General features: G+C 42.1%; 1 protein-coding gene across 1 annotated transcript in view; it reads right to left on the reverse strand.

The window, feature by feature from the left end:
• Positions 1–17,238, reverse strand: part of LOC126154853 (G-protein coupled receptor GRL101-like) — a 373,478-nt gene that overhangs the window by 11,387 nt on the left and 344,853 nt on the right. The window contains exon 27 of the mRNA XM_049916191.1: positions 7,297–7,468. Within this exon, the coding sequence (XP_049772148.1) occupies positions 7,297–7,468 (172 nt within the window). The remainder of the gene's footprint in view (positions 1–7,296; positions 7,469–17,238) is intronic.

The following is a 17,238-nucleotide window of genomic DNA, read 5'->3' on the forward strand; positions in this document are numbered from 1 at the left end:
CCTCAACACTATCTGTACTTGAGACAAAACCTTTGTGTTGAGCCGTCAGGTACTCTGTAATCTGCTTATTGTCACTTTTGCTAAACAGAAAAATCTTCCTACCTTTTTGAATATTTCTATTTACGGCTGAAATCATCGATGCCATACCCGCTTTATGATCGCTGATTCAGTGTTCTGCGTTAACTGTTTCAAATAGTTCAGGCCTGTTTGTCACCAGAAGGTCTAATATGTTATCCCCACGAGTCGGTCCTCTGTTTAAATGCTCAAGGTAGTTTTCAGATAAAGCACTCAAACAAATTTCACTGGATTCTTTGTCCCTGCCACCCGTTATGAACGTTTGAGTCTCCCAGTCTATATCCGGCAAATTAAAATCTCCACCCACAACTATAACATGGTGGGGAAATCTACTCGAAATATTTTCCAAATTATCCTTCAGGTGCTCAGCCACAACAGCTGCTGAGCCAGGGGGCCTATAGAGACATCCAATTACCATGTCTGCTTTAACCGTGACCTTCACCCAAATCATTTCACATTTCGATCTCCGTCAATTTCCTTCGATACTATTGCACTTCTTATCGCAATAAACACGCCTCCCCCTTCACTGTCCAACCTGTCTCTGCGGTATACATTCCAATCTAAGTTTAGGATTTCATTACTGTTTACGTCTGGTTTCAGCCAACTTTCTGTCCCTAGTACTATATGGGCGTTGTAACCGTTTATTGATGAGAGCAGTTCTGGGACCTTTCCATAGACGCTCCTGCAGTTTACTATTAGCACATTAATATTGTTATTCCCTGCTGCATTTTGCCTACTCCTACCTTGCCGCGTGTCAGGAGGCGTCTTGTCGGGCCTAGGGAGGGGATTCTCTAACCTAAAAAACCCCCATGTGCACTCCACACGTACTCCGCTACCCTTGTAGCCGCTTCCGGCGTGTAGTGCACGCCTGACCAGGGGGATCCTACGTTTCTCCACCCGATAGCGGAGGTCGAGAAATTTGCACCCCAGATCTCCGCAGAATCGTCTGAGCCTCTGGTTTAAGCCTTCCACTCGGCTCCAAACCAGAGGACCGCGATCGGTTCTGGGAACGATACTACAAATAGTTACCTCTGATTCCACCGGCCGGCCGAGGTGGCCGTGCGGTTAAAGGCGCTGCAGTCTGGAACCGCAAGACTGCTACGGTCGCAGGTTCGAATCCTGCCTCGGGCATGGATGTTTGTGATGTCCTTAGGTTAGTTAGGTTTAACTAGTTCTAAGTGCTAGGGGACTAATGACCTCAGCAGTTGAGTCCCATAGTGCTCAGAGCCATTTGAACCATTTGATTCCACCCCGCGAGCGAGGATTTCCGCCTTCACCAATTCCGCCAACCGCCTGTACGAACTGAGGATGACCTCTGAACCCAGACGGCCTCCTCCACATCTCGGATGAGATCCTCCGGCAAGCAGACAGAGTGAACACTGGCCTTCTTCCCGAACTTTCCGCTATTTCTCTAAGGGGCTCCATCACCCGCCTAACGTTGGAGCTCCCAATAACTAATAAACCCCTCCCCTCGTGTGCCTGCTCGGACCTTGCTGAGGGTGCAGCCACATGCCCACTCACAGGCAGAGCGGGCGGTGCCACACGGCCAGCCTCCACATTTACCCTCCACCTTCGTGCGCCGCGAACGCAGCTGAACCCGCCACTCCCCTTGAGGAGGGCGTGGCCCAACCGCGCCCGGTACCCGCGAAGATGTCTCGACAGCAGGGACAGTGGGCCAAGCATGTAACACCTGGGGTGTACCATGCGACGCACCAGACTCCCCACTGCCGCCACACTCCGAGGCAGCAACCTGAAGACGGCTGACCGTGGCCATCAACGCGCTCAGCTGTTCGCGAACAGTGGCCAGCTCCTCCTGCGTCCGTACACAGCAGTCACACATCCTATACTTCCTAAGGAATCAATTTACTGTAGAGAGTTAATCAACTTTTAACTAAACTAGTAATTCACTAAAGGCGGCAGATTGTTAACTAAACTGTGATTGCTAGCCACTTCTTGTAGAAAACAAGGAAAATAGCACTACCTGTCTCTGGACTGTATTGAAAACAAACACTAGCACTACTGGTACTATGGTTGACTAAAGGAACTCTCTCTGACTGTATTCAAAACAAACACGAAATCGATCGAACACTATTACTAGCACTCGAAGTAAGCGCGTAGGTAGCAGGCAGATCATCATAGATCAGTTTGTCGCGGTTTCACTGAAATTAGGTAGACCGTCATTGCCTTTGGTTCTAGCGACACACACAGAACGGAAGCACGACTGAATGTATCTTTGAGCTCTTAAACCCTCATTATATAAAGGGTGGAACCTGTGCCTATGACGTATTAGCTCTGGGTGCATGAATGCATTATCCGTCATTTATCAGTCAGATCAGCACTTCTTTCCCCGCTGAGGCATATCAGTAACTGTACTTGGTCACCGAGCTCGTGTCTTTCTGCCTAAGTCTGACTCTGCATTGACTCCCTGGCGCTGAAGTTACGAGGTATTACTTCACACTACCGTGTTATGTACCAGTGCTGCATTAACGCCTCCTCTCTCCTGGCTCGGAGGTTGTGTGGTAATGTTCGCTTTATGCCCTGACGTCCGTTTCCTCGGCAGTACATCTTGTTGATATTCGATTTGGCCTACAGGTAAATAGTTATCCACATCTTTTCTGAGCTCATCTGCTAGAACATTAAAAAATTATATCGTGTACATATTATGCTGCACAACACTCCTCCCTTGTTCCAAAAGATTCGTCCCAAATATTTCCTTTGGTTGTCCTCTGCAACAGTCCCATACACTTATATACAGAATTGTAAATTGTGCCCATTGCACTAAATTTTGAGCTCGCGAAAGCTGACTGACTAAAATTTTTTCTTTGTTTCCTAATACGGTATGTTATGTCTCGGTTAGCTGAACTCTTTTCAAGTAAGGCTACATTATTCTTAATAATTTTACTGTTTTCCTAGTCTACGTTTCCTGGATTACGCCATTAAGGTTCGATAGGTATCTAATGCGTAGGTAGGTCTGGAGAACAGAGACACTCCAAAGTACGCAAATTGCTCTTGGAAACATGGTAATCCTTATGGCTACCATATTTCAGCGTCGGTTCTCTTGATATTGCTGAATAAGTTGCAACATTTGCCCCATGGAAAGTTTGCCTTGCTGAGATGCTATCAGTGTGTCTAAACAGTGTAGGAGTTCAGGATTTAGGATTTTGTTAAGTAAGGTTAGATTTAGTGGGGGCAGTACTTCCAGAGCTCTCTGGCCAAATCAAACCAGATTGGGTTAATTGGATTACAGTTGTACCCATGAGTGTAGCTAGGAAGCGGAGGTTCATCCCAGCTATCTCACAAGTGTTGTCATTTATCAAAATACTACTGCTACATAACTCTAATTTTACTATTCCCTTTGGTTTCCCAGTCTCGTGGGGTTCATTATTACGGTTTCTGGTGCAATATCTAAGTAGATCAAATGTACTCCCACCTCCTAAAAATGAGGCTGCGGTGGAAACATTTGTTCCTCGCATTCCATTGCCTCTGCTTTCCGAAGAAACAGTTACACTTTGCGTGGCTCTGCGTCATTCTTTGCTTCTCAAGCTGAACAAATGGTGATACACGTATTTCCCATATTACTGGATAAGACTGGACTGTATAAGATCAGTACTGCATTTTCATTCCTACCACAAGTAGTCAGACTAGTTCGTACAACTTCACTCTGTTGGCATTCACTTCCATGGTTGCTATATGGTGAACATAGCTACGTTATATTCAGATGCCTCTGTCACGTGTCATACCTTAACAGGAACTTATTGTGCGTTGTAGTGGTAGTAATTCTGAACTCAGCAGTATGTTGACAATATGATAGGCTGTTTTCTGCAGTGATACCACCCCATTTCTTGCATTATTGAATCTATCTACTAATGACTACAATTACCTGGCTACTGCTGGTATGCTGCCCACTAGGCCCAGTTGTTTTTGTATTTTCCCCAAATCACTATTCGCTGTTTTTATTGTTTCTCAGGTGTAGTGTGGTAGCTCTACAGTTAACACATGTACCACTTGGGTGTTATTCAGAACGGTATGCTCTGAATTCTGCTATGGTTTTGATAGTCTCTGAAATCGTTTGCACTTGCCTAATCATGTTATTCAGCTGCTGTCGAATTGTTCATACTGTATTTATTTCCAGTGGCTGCCTATTAAATGGCCATAAGATATCAAGTCCAGTCATGTGTAAGAGTTTAAAGGCCTTTGGCAGTCTTTTCAGTGGGTTTCTTTGATGAATAAAGTCATCCCTTTTTGCACAAGGCACACAGTCCGTCACATATTGCTCAACACCACGTTTCATTGTTCTCCACCAGAACCTTTGCACTGCTCATCTGCCCATTGTTTGCTGTTCTTCATGACCTGACAACACATGCTCATCCACTCGTCTAACACTTCATCTTTTAATGCCACCAGAACCACTAAGCATCGTCCACATTTCGTTGTTCTACAGAGCAACCCCTCATGTGTGAGGAACTGTGGTTGTGATTTAAATGCCTGACAGTCTTTGTCAACCGCCTGTGCTCTCTGCCCTACCGTTAGACTTTTGCCTAGTGCATTCAGCACTGCAACCTTCCTGCTCAGAGTACATGCATTCGTGTGCTTCCTACCTGGTTTGTGGATCACCTCATAATCAAACTCAATGAGTTTGATTACTCATCTTGCTACCCTACTCAATGAGCCTTTCAGCCTCAACAGCTGTTTTAATGATATGTGGTCCCATGACTTCTAGATACGGTAGTGTTTACTTCAATTAAAATTGTATTTCTTTTTATATCTTAGGACGTCAGCTTTTATGTATGTATACATTAAAAGAGTAAGACAAAACAGTTATCTCTTTTTACATATCAGCACTGTATTTCGCGCCTGTGTTTAGGGTAACTTTTGCTTAGTGTACAGCACGTAACTTATTATCACCTCCCTTGATTGACTTCTTCACATTACTGACAATGATGATAAAATGTCGTTGTGTGTATTGAAGATGGGAGATATTGTTTAGGCCAACGAAGTATTGCTTCAAGTTAATCAGTGAACACCAGTTATCCAATCAGTCAGCGGGAGCGAAGATACAACAATTATGTTCTATTTGTACGAGTTAATAAGTTGAATTTTAGAAGTAAGGTGTCTGAAGAAAGAATTGCTCAAACACTTACTTGTATTTAATAGCAAGCGCTAAATAAGCTTCTTAAGTGATTTTCTGCTACTTAACATCAACTTTCATAAAAACGTTAAGAGGAAATCTCCTAACTATGACAGAACAGTATTTGTTGAAGGAAATGACAATTAGGAACAAACGTTGATATTTGGTCTGTTATAAATTGCAACGTAGTAGCATGCCAGACAGGGGATAATATGATTTCTATGATGGTTCACGTAGACTACAGAAATTACATATCTTAGTACATTTTATCACCAGATTCTTACACATTCATCACATTTTAATGATATTGAAACTGTGTTGAAGATCAATGTTTAGTATGTACCACTTGATTGTCGTCATCATAGTTAGGCAAATTCACAAAAGAGATACTTCTGTAACCTAAGAAATGAAGTAGTATGACTTCCAGTCAATAAAATAACTTATAAATGCTGTCATGCGAAATACATTCAGAGTCACTGGATATCTGAATGGGAATAGTGGAGCAGTGATTTGAACATTATTTCTTCCCAGTAGGAGTAAAACGACGTTCGGTATATACTAAGGGAATTGTTGACAAATTTCGCATCGACAATCTATTTTAAAAACGATTTATGGTTTACAGAGGAGCACAGACCGTGTAGCAGTTTCTTTTTGTGTGCAATTCATTCTAGAATCGCATACATGCATGTTTTAAAACTCCATCAGTGTTCTGATTGGTCTGAAGCCATTCCTCATCACTTCCTATCTTTAACTTTTTTTTCTACGTAACGACAATACTGGCCATACTTCATAATTTTGTTTTTGTTTTGTAGTCTTCGACACCTAAATTTGTGTTATACCTTATAGATAAGAATTGTCGAGGTACCATTTTAGCCATTTTAAAGGTTCTGTTGTTACAGGTGTCATATGCATTCTTATTTTTTCATGCAATTAATTTACTTATCTCAGGTAATTAATTTGGCTTAAACTATCGTAAAAGACGTAAACGTTTCTTCGCTTTACCTCCTTCCTTATTGTAGAGCAAAGCTAGCCTGCAAAACTGCCATTGCCTATGACCTAGCTTTAAATAAAAGGCATACTCTCCATCGTCTTACTACGAAGTACTTTGTTATCCCTTTATTAATCAGTACGGGTTGTTATTCCAATTCCAAAATTCATTCTAGTCAGAAGCTGCTGATGATAGGCTACTGAGGCACCACTTAAATTTCTACTTACTTGGCTAAAATCTCGACATATCTTTGTTATTAACGGAAAACCCAGTTCCAGAAGTGAACAGATACATTAATTAGTACAATCAATAACTGTGCCTTCTATCATTTGGCACATAGTTGATCACTTTATTCCATAATTTCTTAAAACTTTTGAGACTAGACAGATATTATATGATACGAGCATTTGTGAAGAAGAGATATGTGTAAACATCGAAAGTATCTTGAAGTATTCGGAAATCCATCGTGAAGCAATTTGTCTGAAGAGTAACCTTCCAAGCATGAAACGTCGATGATAAAATGTTCAGGGAAAAATAGAATATACGCTTTACAAATGTGGTGCTACAGAATGATGCTGAAGATTAGATCGTTGAGTGTGATGATTAATGAAGAGGTACTGAATGGAATTAGGGAGAAATTTATGCCACAACAGTACTAATTAAACGGATAGGTAAACAGGACACATCCTGAGACATCAAGGAGTCGCCCATTTCTTAATGCTTAGAACTACGTGAGGTTAAAATTGTAGGGCAGATCAAGGGGGTTTGTTCCAAACAGATTTAGGCTGCGTTAACTAAAAGCAGTGATGTAGAGGCTTGCACTGGATTGTTTTGCATGGAGACACACGTAACATTTTTCTCCGGATTAAAGATCCCAGCAACGATACTGATGCTAACGATTTCCATCACACAGTAAGTGTATGTCTCTCAAATTTTGGGTCATTCTTTTCGCGCTAATATGCAATGTTTTCTGGTTCCATTAGTAGCTGTGGGCACATTAGCTACTACTCCGTCCTTAGCAAGCAATACCCGGTGGCTGCCAGTTTAACTGCATATTTCAGCACGACAACTATCGGCAGATGTAGAAAATGCATTGGGAAGTTACCGTCTGGTGAGCGAGAAGAGAGCGAAGTGCTGCGAGCCGTTATTGTCGTCCCCGCCAGCGAGATCACTATGCTCCGGACCGGTTGCAACGCCCCCGCCGTTCTCCATGAAGATGTTGACGTCAAGCGGGCAGTTTACGTCGCACAGGTTGCAGTTGTGGACGTGGGTCGAACCTGGGAATGAGGAACGTCGCCAAATATCAGCTGATCCCTGATGGAAGTAGCGTCACCTAGGGAGAGTTGCAAACAAGCTAAGATTCAGGAAGCTGCACGAGTAACTCCATAATTGTTTTATAGGTTAGTAAATGCAAGAATTTTTCTTGATTCTCTCAACATCTTTCAGTATTTGATTCAACTAACTCAACACAATAAAAGATAATGTTTCATTAACAAGAAAAAAGGAAGAAATCCTTTCTGATAGCGCAAGGTATTTCAAACAAGTGCGAGGTCATTATCATTTCTATTGTGTGGGTTGAGGTATTATTCATGAGAATGAAAATAGCATTTGATTTTCATCCTGAGTGCTGATTCCTTTTCTTTTGCAGAAAAATGCTGTATAAAATTCGAAGTAAATGTACCAGGGAACAGGCAAGAAGGAATCGCTTGAGTAGGATTGATCTAGGACAGCTAAGATTCGTCGATTTTGTGCTGGAGAAGTTGCTACAACCGGTAGTAAATCTTACGGGGGTACGCTTGCAGTAAAACAGTGTAAGGCGGAGAAAACTAATGACGCTACCTTCATCTTGTAAGCGAAGTGGTCTAAAATGGTTCATATGGCTCTGAACACTATGGGACTTAACATCTGTGGTCATCAGTCCCCTAGAACTTAGAACTACTTAAACCTAACTAACCTAAGGACGTCACACACATCCACGCTCGAGGCAGGATTCGAACCTGCGACCGAAGCGGTCACGCGGTTTCAGCCTGAAGCGCTTAGAACCGCACGGCCACACCGGCCTGTGAAGGGGTCTAGAAAAAGGAATATAAAATAACAAGATCGATCACCTTTTTTTATGTATACCGCTTGCTACATATGAAGAACAGAGAAGTTTCCCTTGATATGTTTGGAATATGAAACCACCATTCTCCTATGTAATATAGGGAACCACAGGTAAGCTTCGACATTTTCCTGTCTCATACGAATGTTGATGTCTCAAAACTTTGAGATCAATTTTCTTGAAATTATTTTTTGTTGCCTAGGTCTTATTGAACATGTTGAAGAAGCCGTTGAATTTAATATTTCTAGTAGCAATATCAAATTTTGCTCTATTGTACGATATCTTGTCTCCTTGACGCCTGTTAATTTAATACTGTGGATGCTTTTTAGTTCTTCAAGTACCCATTTTACTTCGAACTGAGCACAAATTCCTCGACTTTTCTAAGACAGTTAACAGTACCTGCATAAGAAAGATACGAAACTGTGCCTTAGCAGCTTTATACGCGTACTGAAATGAACTAGTAAGTGATGTAAAATATTTGACATAAGCGATTACATGAGAAATTGCATTTTTGTGGCAGTTCGCCAGTACAAAGCATCTTCTCATATGTTCATACCATTAATTATTGTCTTTAACTGTCAGTCATCCGGTACTATATCTCCCACTTTTCTCTGATTTGAGCCTCTACTGTCAAAATTGATACAAATAAAGGGCCAGTTTTTTTAACTAATTCTTAGAAACTGTGCACTATTTTCCATTGGTAATAAACCATTAGATACAAATTTTGTGAGTACACAGTAACTCAATTTATCCAGATTTATTCGCAGAAAAGAAATACACAGAAAACCAATAACTTCCGGTGGAGGAGGGATGGTTGCAAATAAAATTATTCTATGTTAGCACAACGCGTACCAGAGCAGCAGACAATGTAATCGGTATCAACGCCATCTCTGTAGCGTTTTGAGATTTTCTCACCTTGGCAAGATACATATGACACTGTATTTTGTAGCATTCATGCTGATTCGTGTGGCTTTAACTACTTTCACATTGAAAATGGTGAAATGTGATGTTGAGGTAGTTGTTGCAAGACAGAATGATAATTCGGGTGGATGTGAATTAAAAAAAAAAAAAAAAGAAAAGTCCGTAGCCGCTGACAGCGCCATAGCTGAAGCCAAGGCAGGCTCGTACACATCGTCTAGATTGGAATTTCAGTTTGAAAGAAGTTCCGTTACTGTATTCAGCACGGCCACAACGCCAGTTTAATTTCCACACATCACCCGAGCTGGAGGACCAAGGTGTCGATGCAGAAGGGAGCACTACGTCAATCTGTCGATCAGTCACAGTAAAGTCACAAGGCGTAAGTCGTATGCAAAAGTGGCTTTACAGCACGCAGATACAGCAGAAATAACGGAACTGAAGTCCTGAGAAGAAAGTGACACCACGGTGTTGTGCGGAGTGCTGACAAGTTCAGAAAACTAGGACAAATTCGGCCATTCTTCCCACTTGATAACGACATTGGGATAGACAAAATGGAACAAATACTTAGACCTCTAAGGCCGAGGTATCAATTTGCCGCTGGCCAGTCCCGAGGTAGCGTCTGTGACGCTCCATTCACGATCCGCCAAGGTGAGTTCGATGTAATAGCCAGACTGGCCTGAAGGACTTTTGCTGCCATGGGATGCTGCCGCTTCGTCTTAGAGTTTGGTTACTTTGGTGCCTCCTACGATCAGGTCCCCTGGAGATATAGCTGAAGGTATCTGGTGAAATGTCAGACTACCATAATACCTGGGAAGTACAATAGCTGCCGCCTCCCGACCTGCATCTATGAGGAACACTAGAGTCGCTGGAGTTCTCTCGCTGAGAGATCTGACGTGGCTCTCCACGACTACAGCCACATCGTGCAGGGCTGTTGCGGGCCTGTCCCGAGGAGTCGTCTACGACGTCAGCGACAGCGCCCTAACAACCTGGTCACCGGAACCATGCAGGCCCTGTCCAAAGAGCGTTCCGTCAGCATCCTCCTGTGAGTAGCTGCGCACAGCACAGTCGCCGCAACAGCCGACACTGCGAGGATCTCAGGGTTTCAGTGCATATCGACCTTGCGTGAGCTTCACTTGTTTGCCTGACTGTCAGCAACCTCCGTATCCATGTGCAGTAGATGTATATTCCGTCAGTAAAGAGTTCTACAGGCGCCTTCGGGCATCCGACAAATCCTTGACTCTGCACTCCACATCACCATAACGCTATCCGGACAACCGTAGAGGACACGGCTCCGGTTCTCTAAAGAATAACCTTTTTTATTTTTATTTTTTATTTTCCATTGTTTATTTTTGTATAATTTTTTTTAGATGTCAATCTTCTGGCTGGGTTGATGCAGCCTGTCACCTACTCTTCTCCTGTCTCAATCTCCTCTGCTCAGAGCAGCACTTGCAACCTACGTGTTCAATTACGTACCTTATGTATTTCAATCTCTGTCCTTTCTTCTTGTCAGAATTTTGAAAACATACATTTCCTCGACGATTCGATGGAGAATCTCCTTCGTGCTAAGCTTATCAGTCCACCTAATTTCAACATTCTCTTCTAACACCACATCTCAGATGCTTCGTTAGACTACCACTAACATTTTTAATTAGAATCACAGCAAATCTTGGGGAGAGACCAATTAGGAAGTTGACATGTTTTGCGTATTTTCATGCAATAACGTCATGTGGAATACTGTGCAGGGATAAATCATATTTAAAAAAGAAAGTCTTCAATGAGGCAAAAAGTGCTGTAAGAATAATATTTGGTGCTCACTTCCGATTTCGTGCAAATTATCTATATAACACGAAACTAACTAACTAAAGGACAGCAATTCAAGCTCATGCCTTAGTTCAACCCACTTACATAATTCTGAAGTTCAGCGGTAAGTGTTAGTAACTTGGGGATAATTCCTTCGCTGATATCGATAGCTGATATATGTGTGCTATTTTACGGAGAGTAGAATAAAATTTCTCCGAAAAAAAATTTATAAGCTCCGCACCCGCTCCGCAACGAGCCTAAGATGTGTTACAAGGTAATCACCATAGCGCCTTCGTGACTTTCTTCCCTTCTGGTAATTTTATGCGGGTACACTTTCTCTTAATGACATTTGTACAATTGATAGAGATCGTAGTTAAGTATAAATTAATTTTCTTTGCTGTAATGCATCCTAACACCACTTGTTATTCGTTCCACAAAAGCCATGTAATTAATATCGTGTATTCATTGCTATTGTCCTTGATGATCCGAGAGAACGAAGGAGAAACAGCGCTGTCTTGATACAAAATGAACTAATCTTTAGGTTTATTGTTTCCCTGACGTTTCCATCTCAGAATCAACGGTGGACAGGACATATGTTATACCTATAAAATCTCTATGAAAGAAGTGCTAAACTTCTGATCTTCCACAAGCAAAATACAATACTTCAAAAGTAGCGACACATGGTGGCTTCTGTTTTTTAGTTCTAATGTGTTGCCTGTCATTACAGGAAATTATTAGTGACTGTTCTTTCGGATATACACATATAATAGTAATATCTACGCTCTGACGACATTTTATGATATTTTGGGTATGGATGTATCCTAGGTCCGATGTCTTGTGGAAATCATGCGAGATTCTGCGAGTGATGGGGAAAACGGTCAGGAGGCGCTACGCAAGTAATGTCTGACACGTTAGGACTTTGAGTTTGGTGGGAAGCTTGCTCAGAACACTGAAGCTGTAAGGTGACCTCTCGCATGAAGTGGGAAATCCGAGTTCGAGACCCTGTCGGATACAAATCTACACTTGTCGTCATTGAATAGGAAACAGATAACCTACAATTAATAAATAAATCAAGTTTATTGCTGGCTTATTCTGGGAAGGGCAACGGAAATTGGAACTGTAGCTAACCAGCCACTGGAGCCAGTACTGTAGTACATTTGATTCCATGAACTTTTTGTAACGAAAATAAATCCCTTGCAACTCAAGTATAACCACATACATATGTATAAATTCTCCTTCTCTTATATGATGGTTGAATCTTTCTTAATAGCTATGCACGTTTCTACAACAATCAGGCTTATTGATTTTTGTGATTTTGCATTATTCAATGTTAGGTCATCAAACGAATTTCCTCTAAGTAAATACTGTAAGGCAATTGACATGTGCTGTGCTGTGCTCCAAACATACATTCTCAGGAATTAATTCCTCAAAGTAAGGCCTATTTTCATACTAAGATACTTCTCCTATCCAGGAATGCCCTTTCTGCCAGTGCTAGCCTGCTTTTGATGTCCTTCTTCCTCCGTCCGTCATTGGTTATTTTGCTGCCTAGGTAGCAGAATTCCTTAAATTCATCTGCTTGTGATCATTGGCGCGTCGCAAAAGCCGTTACGCGCCGAAGCCACACGGCAAGGCACCGCCGTCGGATTGGTTGCCAGCTCAGTCTCTGCGAGTCGACAGAGGAAGCCTTCTCCGGATCGAACATGGTCGAACGCACTCGCCGTCGCCACCAAGACAGTAGAAACTGTGAATTCATACAGACTGTAACTTAAGTGTTAATTTGTTCCAGTGTGCTCCGCTCAAGGAGAGCGAGGACTTAAACATTTGATAGTCAAATAGTAAAGAACGAGCTCTGACTATGAAGGCCTTCAAATCAAATGGCTCTGAGCACTATGGGACTTAACATCTATGGTCATCAGTCCCCTAGAACTTAGAACTACTTAAACCTAACTAACCTAAGGACAGCACACAACACCCAGCCATCACGAGGCAGAGAAAATCCCTGACCCCGCCGGGAATCGAACTCGGGAACCCGGGCGTGGGAAGCGAGAACGCTACCGCACGACCACGAGATGCGGGCTATGAAGGCCTTCTTTTTGTTGTTCCATGTACTTGCATTCAGTTGTGACCTTATTTCCCTGTTAGGAAACATTTATAAAGTTGGTTACTTGTTTGTTTTTAAGGTAAAGGAGGACCATTTACGTTGAATTCGTTGATATAGTGGACGAACAACATGCTCGTGTTTCTTGTAGAAGCGTTCAAAGTTCAGGATACTCCAATCATCAATCCATATATTGAGATTCCTCGCTGTTCTCATTTTGCTACTTCTCTTTACTTTCGTCTTCGATTTACTCTCAATATATGCTCTATGCTTATTACACTGTTCATTCCATTCATCAGACCCTGCAATTGTGTTTCACTTTCACTGAGGATAGCAATACCTTCAGCGAATCTTACCATTGCTGTCGTTTCACCTTGAATTTTAATTCCACTCTTTGACCTTTCGTTTATTTCCGTAACTGCTTCTTCGATGTATAGACTGAACATGCGGGCGTGTCGCCCAAGTTCTGGAATGCGCTCCGCATCACATAATTGTCGAAGACACATGAATTTAACACTGAACTGAAAACCCCGACCATTTAGTCGTTCTGGGTGTTGGAACCTGGGGTCTCGTCTGTCGTAGCCCGTGAATGATGTAAAGTTAGACAATTTCTCTGCCAAAGTGGCTCCCTGACTGACCATAACGTTGAGCTGCTTTTGATATCGTGCAATATTAGTGGCCGCCTGTGGAAAATATTGAAGGTTGTGGCAATATACAGAGCGGTTCTTATTAACTTTCAAAAACACCCGAAGCAACGTAGATGACTTTGAGACAAGTAATTTAATACGATACACGTGGGATTGTAAATACCCTAAGAGTGGGTGACTAATATTGAACATTTGACGCTACTACATGACTACCTCGTCGCACATGCATCGGTTGGGTTTGTCAATACTACGCTCACCGGTAGGGGGCAGTGCTACACATCACTCCGCTAGGCTTTTCTATTTTCTTTCTTACATTATCCGACGAGTAACGATAGTACTCGCGGTAGTGGCAATACAGGATGATGATGATGATGATGATATTTGGTTTGTGGGGCGCTCAACTGCGTGGTTATCAGCGCCCGTACAATTTCCCAACCTTTGCTCAGTCCAATTTCGCCACTTGCCTGAATGATGATGAAATGATGAGGACAACACAAACACCCAGTCATCTCGAGGCAGGTGAAAATCCCTGACCCCGCCGGGAATCGAACCCGGGACCCCGTGCTCGGGAAGCGAGAACGCTACCGCGAGACCACGAGCGGCGGACAGGCAATACAGGAGTAAAAAGGTTTACATTTAAGGATCTTGTAGGCAAGTATCCCTCTTATGGTGCTGCTAATTCCTAAGTTCTTGCAGCAAGGCGTATTTACGCAGAACGTTTCCCACGGCGTGTTTCACCTTCTAACGCATCATTTGCGACTGTGGATCGTCGAATGCGTGAAAGGGGGAACCTGCGAGAAAGTATACATTGAAGGAATAAAAAGGCAGTAAGGGAACGTGACACAGTAGTCTGGAAACCTGTGTTTGGAAACCAAGCGTCATTTACCAAAGAAAACAAAGGTCATTTACTGGCAGCGACGCGTTTCGGTACGTTATACTCATTTAGTTGTGTTGCAATATGTTACTGTACATTGGTATAAACCAGCAGAGTTCGCGAGACCGGTAAATAAAATAATAAAACTTACCTCAATGGAAACGCGTAACGGTTCAAAGAAATGCAAAATAAAATAAAAATATAAAAAATTCTGCCTGCCAGATGCAAGAATCGAACCCTGAGCTCCACGCGCTTAAGTCGCTCACTTGCGCCCGTTGCCCGACCGGCATGACTTGGGTTGGTATGATGAGGTGTGACAGACCGACAGGCCCAACAGTTGCACCTGCGGAGAGGTATTTCCGACATTTGCGACCACATGTGTCCTATATTAAATCGCTTGTCTCAGCGTCATCTGTGTCACTACGGGGGTATTTAAACGTCAGTAAAAATTATACTGTATTACGCAGTATGTTGACAAATGTGCGGAAATTATATTTTTATTGCGCCTAATGGCTGTAATCAAAACTCTACGATTAACGGCTTATGTGTTTCTCAGTTGAGCCCGCATGTTCAACAGTCTATTTTGCCCGATTTTCCTGTATGGTGGAAACAGAACTGTGGAAATGTCATTGAAATTTTCGGAATGCACATTCATTTTAGAAGTGTTCGAAGCCTATAGCGGTTTCCCATTCTTACTGTGTGTAAAATCAAATGAGTAAAGTAAGCACCAGAAGGAAACCGAGCAACACTATTGTTGAGGAAATAGAGGAAAATGTACTAGGAAACAGATAACCTACAATCAGTAAAGAAATCAAGTTTATTACTGACTGATTCTGGCGAGGGCAACGGAAATTGGAGGTGTAGCTAACGAACCACTGGAGCCAGTACTGCAGTACATTTGATTCCATGAACATTTCGCAACGAAAATAAATCCATTGCAACTCAAGTATAACCACATTCATATATATAAATTCTCCTTCTCTTATATAATGGTTGAATCTTTCTTAATAGCTATGCACATTTCCACAACAATCAGGCTTTTTGTTTTTTGTGATATTGCATTATTGAATGTTAGGTCTTCAAACGAATTTCCTCTAAGTAAATAATGTAAAGCAATTGACAGGTGCTGTGCTGTATTAACAGTACGTTGCAAATGACTGTCCTTTTCCTTAACTATAGATGTAACCAAGTTGCAAAAGCACATTAAGTGAGTAACCAGACATCCTGAGGAAGTTCCAGTAATCATTGGAGTCACTTATCCTCAAATGACGTAGTACATTTTTATTTGTCAGTCCGGCTCTCCTCTTATACCACTCATTCTTCTATCTATGCTTCCTCTTTTCTTTCCCCGAGCGTAAGGTGAGCTCAAAAGCCATATAACTGCTGGCGACGGTATCCACCATAGTTACACCTCCAAGATTTGACATGAACCTTACGCAACATCATTTCACTGTTTGGGTCAAAACCTTAATAAGTGTGAAATATTACTGCCCAACATTATTGTCAGTCACGTGGTCGCGAATAGCAGGAATATACACGCATTTCTCTGCGCAAGACATTTGGTATGTGACTAAAGCACTATGTACACAGCACTGAAAGCACTTTCTACAGTATGTTGAAATAGAAGTACTGACGTCAGACGCAAAAGGACATTGAAACAATTCAATGGCGACAAGTGACGATTTGCATCCAACAGGGTCTCGAACCCGGATTTCCCACTTCATGTGAGAGGTCACCTTACAGCTTCGGTGCTCTGAGCAGGCTTTCCGCCAAACTCAAATTCCTAACGTGCCATACATTACTTGCGTAGCGCCCCCTGAACAAGTTACCCATCACCCGCAACATCTCGCATGATTTTCACAAGAGGTCGGACCTAGGGTTCATCCACACCGAACATATAATTAAATGTCGTCAGAGAATAGATATTACTATTATATGTGTATGTCCGAAAGAACAGTCACTAATAATTTCCTGTAACGACAGGCAACACATTAGAACTAAAAAACAGAAGCCACCATGTGTCGCTGCTTTTGCAGTAATGTATTTTGCTTGTGTTACATCAGAAGTTTAGTAATTCTTTCATAGAGATTTCATAGGTATAACATATGTCCTGTCCACCATTGGTTCTGAGATGGAAACGTCAGGGAAACAATAAACCTAAAGATTAGTTCATTTTGTATCAAGACAGCGCTGTTTCTCCTTCGTTCTCTCGGATCATCAAGAACAATAGCAATGAATACACGATATTATAATTACATGGATTTTGTGGAACGAATAACAAGTGGTGTTGGGAAGCGTAACAACAAAGAAAATTAATTTATACTTAACTAAGATCTCTATCAATAGTGTACCCGCATAAAATTACCAAAAGGGAAGAGAGTCACGAAGGCGCTTTGCTGATTATTTTGTAACACATCTGAGGCTCGTTGCGGAACGGGTGCGGAACTTATAAATTGTTTTCGGAGAAATTTTATTCTACCCTCCGTAAAATACCATACATATTTCAGCTATCGATATCAGCGAAGGAATTATACCCAAGTTACTAACACTCACCGCCGAGCTTCAAAATTATGCAAGTGGGCTGAGCTGAGGCATGACCTTGAATTACT

This window comes from Schistocerca cancellata, chromosome 2 (genome assembly GCF_023864275.1).
Source record: "Schistocerca cancellata isolate TAMUIC-IGC-003103 chromosome 2, iqSchCanc2.1, whole genome shotgun sequence".
Classification (NCBI taxonomy): Eukaryota; Metazoa; Arthropoda; class Insecta; order Orthoptera; family Acrididae; genus Schistocerca; species Schistocerca cancellata.